This window comes from Gossypium hirsutum, chromosome A09 (assembly GCF_007990345.1).
Source record: "Gossypium hirsutum isolate 1008001.06 chromosome A09, Gossypium_hirsutum_v2.1, whole genome shotgun sequence".
In the NCBI taxonomy this organism is placed as follows: Eukaryota; Viridiplantae; Streptophyta; class Magnoliopsida; order Malvales; family Malvaceae; genus Gossypium; species Gossypium hirsutum.
The window spans coordinates 938,851-941,828 of record NC_053432.1 but is presented as its reverse complement, the minus strand read 5'-3'; the positions used below and the strand labels follow the sequence as shown (position 1 = coordinate 941,828).

Sequence of the window (2,978 nt, the reverse complement as noted above, 5' to 3'; positions counted from 1 at the left end):
AAATAAGTAAATTAATCTTTATATAGTAGATTTAAGAGTAAACTGATCCTATTAAAAATTGATTTTTATATATCAACATGAAATATACATGGTATTCCACATGTCAGTGTTTACTTATTTCACAAGCCATATCAATTTTTAATAATATATATGGATAAAAATTTTAAGATAAAAAATAAAATTACATTTTGATTTAACATAAAAAAATTAATATGTTTATTTATAAGTAAAAAGAATAAAATACAATCTGAGTTGTAATATAATAAGCTCCATGGTATTTGAATTTTCTTAAGTGTTGCTTCTAACATAAAAAGAGAAAAAACAGAATGACTTCAACCCGGATCTTATACACATTGAAGGAAGGGATTTTTCACCCTTTTTCTTTTCACATTTTGTTTGTTCCCGTTATCTCTTTTGAAGCAAAAATGGGGAGAGCGGAGTGGCTTATTGAAGTTGATGAAGAACTGAAAACCATGGTGGCCTCAGAGACAGAGATGAAACATTGGATGAAACGATCAATCTATAAAGTACCTCCCAACATCACTGATCTAAACAACAAAGCTTACATCCCTCAAGTCGTCTCTTTCGGCCCTTACCATCATGGCCATCCTCATCTTAACCCCATGGAAGATCACAAACAACGAGCCCTCCTTCATTTTCTCAAGAGATCAGGCAAACCACTACAATTGTTTGTTGAATCTTTAGATAAAGATTTACAGCAGCTTAGAGATTGTTATGAGTTGCTTGATACAATGTGGCAAGATGATGATCACAAGTTTATGCAGTTGATGATTCTTGATGGTTGTTTCATGTTGGAAATCTTGTGTTTTGATACTCATACAATGGAAGATTATGCTGAAACCGACCCAATCTTTAGCAATCATGGGAAGATACATATTATACCATTTATTAAACGAGATATGTTAATGCTCGAGAATCAATTGCCAATGCAAGTTCTTCATAGCTTAGTTGCTGTTGATAGCAATGGAACCAAGGTAATCCCTAGTCTTTGGACCCATTATTGAATCACTACTAGTTGGTTAAATTATGCTATTTGTATTTGTTCTTTAATTTATCATTTTTAGTTTCTCTACGTTCTGAATTTTGAAATTCCAGTCATTGCCAAATGATAATTGTTAAATTCATTAAGTTTTGTTATTTCCAAAATTTGATGTGGTAAAAATAGTAATGACATGTCAGTTTATTGTTTCCACATATTACTCACTAAAAATCCAATTAATAAATTAAGGGGAGCTAAAGCCAAAAGTTTATCTTTGAGAAACTAAATTATTAAATTTTAAAGGGGTCAAAGTATAGTTTTATCTTTATATATGCTTATTATTTTAGGATTTTAAAGGGATTAAATTGAAAAATTTTCATCTTTAGGGTGAAGGGAGCAAAGTGTATTTTTACCATTAAATTAACTTATAATTTTAAATACTTCAAGAGACTAAAATAATAATTCGTCAGGGGGGAGGCATGCGGTGACATCCCTGCAGTTTAACGATGATCTTTGGAGTCAAGATTGGAATTTCAAAATTAGAAGAAAAGTATATGGCTTTAGAATAATGCATCTGAATAATATGAACTAAATCTACAAATATACACATAGTACAAGACTAATAATTAAATTTAACCAAACGGATTTAACTGCTACTATTTGGGTAATGATTAAAATTTTAAATTTCAAAAAGTATAAATATTAAATTCACAACTTTAATAAAAAAAAGGGGATTAATAGCATAATTTAATTTTTAAGTTCTACACTGATGCAGGATGAAGAATTTGTGAACAAACTTATACTCAAGTTCTACTCCTCCAATACGCCTGTCTCATGTGTGGGAAGTTGCTTACACGTATTGGAAGTGTATCGAAAGAGTCTCCTTCCGGACATACCAAGTCATCGACAACAAAGAAAACGTCACTGGTATCGCAGACCACACTACGAAGATGGGGATGACATCATTAGATCCGCAATGGAGCTCAATGAAGCCGGAATCAGATTCAAGAAAAGTAAAACTATTAGTCTCAAGGATATAACATTCCGTGGAGGGATCCTTAAGCTACCAACTATCATCATAGATGATGCCACGGAATCCATGTTTCTAAACCTAGTAGCATTCGAGCGTTTGCATGTTGGGGCAGGTAATGAGATTTCATCCTATATACTTTTCATGGACAACATTATAGACAATGAGAAAGATGTGGCCCTTTTACACTCAAAAGGGATCATTCAAAATGCACTTGAGAGTGACAAAGCAGTGGCTAACATGTTCAACTCATTGTCAAAAGACATCACGTTGGACCCAAATAATAACCTGGATGAAGTAAGGAAGATGGTGAACAGGTATTGTAAGAAACCATGGAATGAATGGCGTGCTAATCTCATTCACACTTACTTCACAAATCCATGGGCTATTCTTTCTTTGATTGGGGTTATCTTTCTTTTTGCACTCACAATAGCACAAACTATATATTCTATATTGTCTGTCTACAACAACTAGTTTAACAAGCCCACCTCTATATGTTATAAGTCTGTATGTTCTTTCGACAATATTGTATAAAGCGGTTGTGGATTTTGTTCTTTTCATTCAAAGTTAATGGTATTGTTTCCAATTTGCTCTTTTTACCAGATTTGTCATAAATAAGTATATTATATACGGCCAAAAAATGTTTTAGGTCTATCTGGCTGTTTTTTCACAATCGGAGGATTTGGGTTGTAAGTAGATGCTGGCCATGAGATTTGACCTTTAATTGGATTAACGGCTTCTTTGTAAATTGCCTTTTGTGTCTCAATAGTGTAACATGCATCCACATAAGCTTACGGTTTCTCTTTGTTGAACCAAATTAAATAGCCAAAATGCATGACCACAAGAAATACTAGATAACTCCACTTCCTACAGCTACATGGCTTCTCATCGAGGTCCACTGCGAACTAGTTCGTAGGACACCTAATTTGGAATTTTCTTAAAGTTGGT

General features: G+C 33.0%; 1 protein-coding gene across 1 annotated transcript; it reads left to right on the top strand.

The window, feature by feature from the left end:
* The first annotated feature begins 300 nt into the window (after positions 1-300).
* LOC107890184 (UPF0481 protein At3g47200) lies at positions 301-2,628 on the top strand. The gene is made up of 2 exons (XM_016814679.2): positions 301-995; positions 1,776-2,628. Exons 1-2 carry the CDS (start codon positions 327-329, stop codon positions 2,502-2,504), a joined length of 1,398 nt encoding a protein of 465 aa, XP_016670168.1. The 5' UTR covers positions 301-326; the 3' UTR covers positions 2,505-2,628.
* Positions 2,629-2,978: the final 350 nt, after the last annotated feature.

Bases quoted from the DNA above. Each gene is read 5' to 3' on its own strand.
- LOC107890184 (XM_016814679.2), top strand. From the start codon at position 327: ATGACTTCAACCCGGATCTTATACACATTGAAGGAAGGGATTTTTCAC. The intron at 996-1,775 runs GTAATCCCTAGT...ACACTGATGCAG, and splicing joins TTGATAGCAATGGAACCAAG to GATGAAGAATTTGTGAACAA.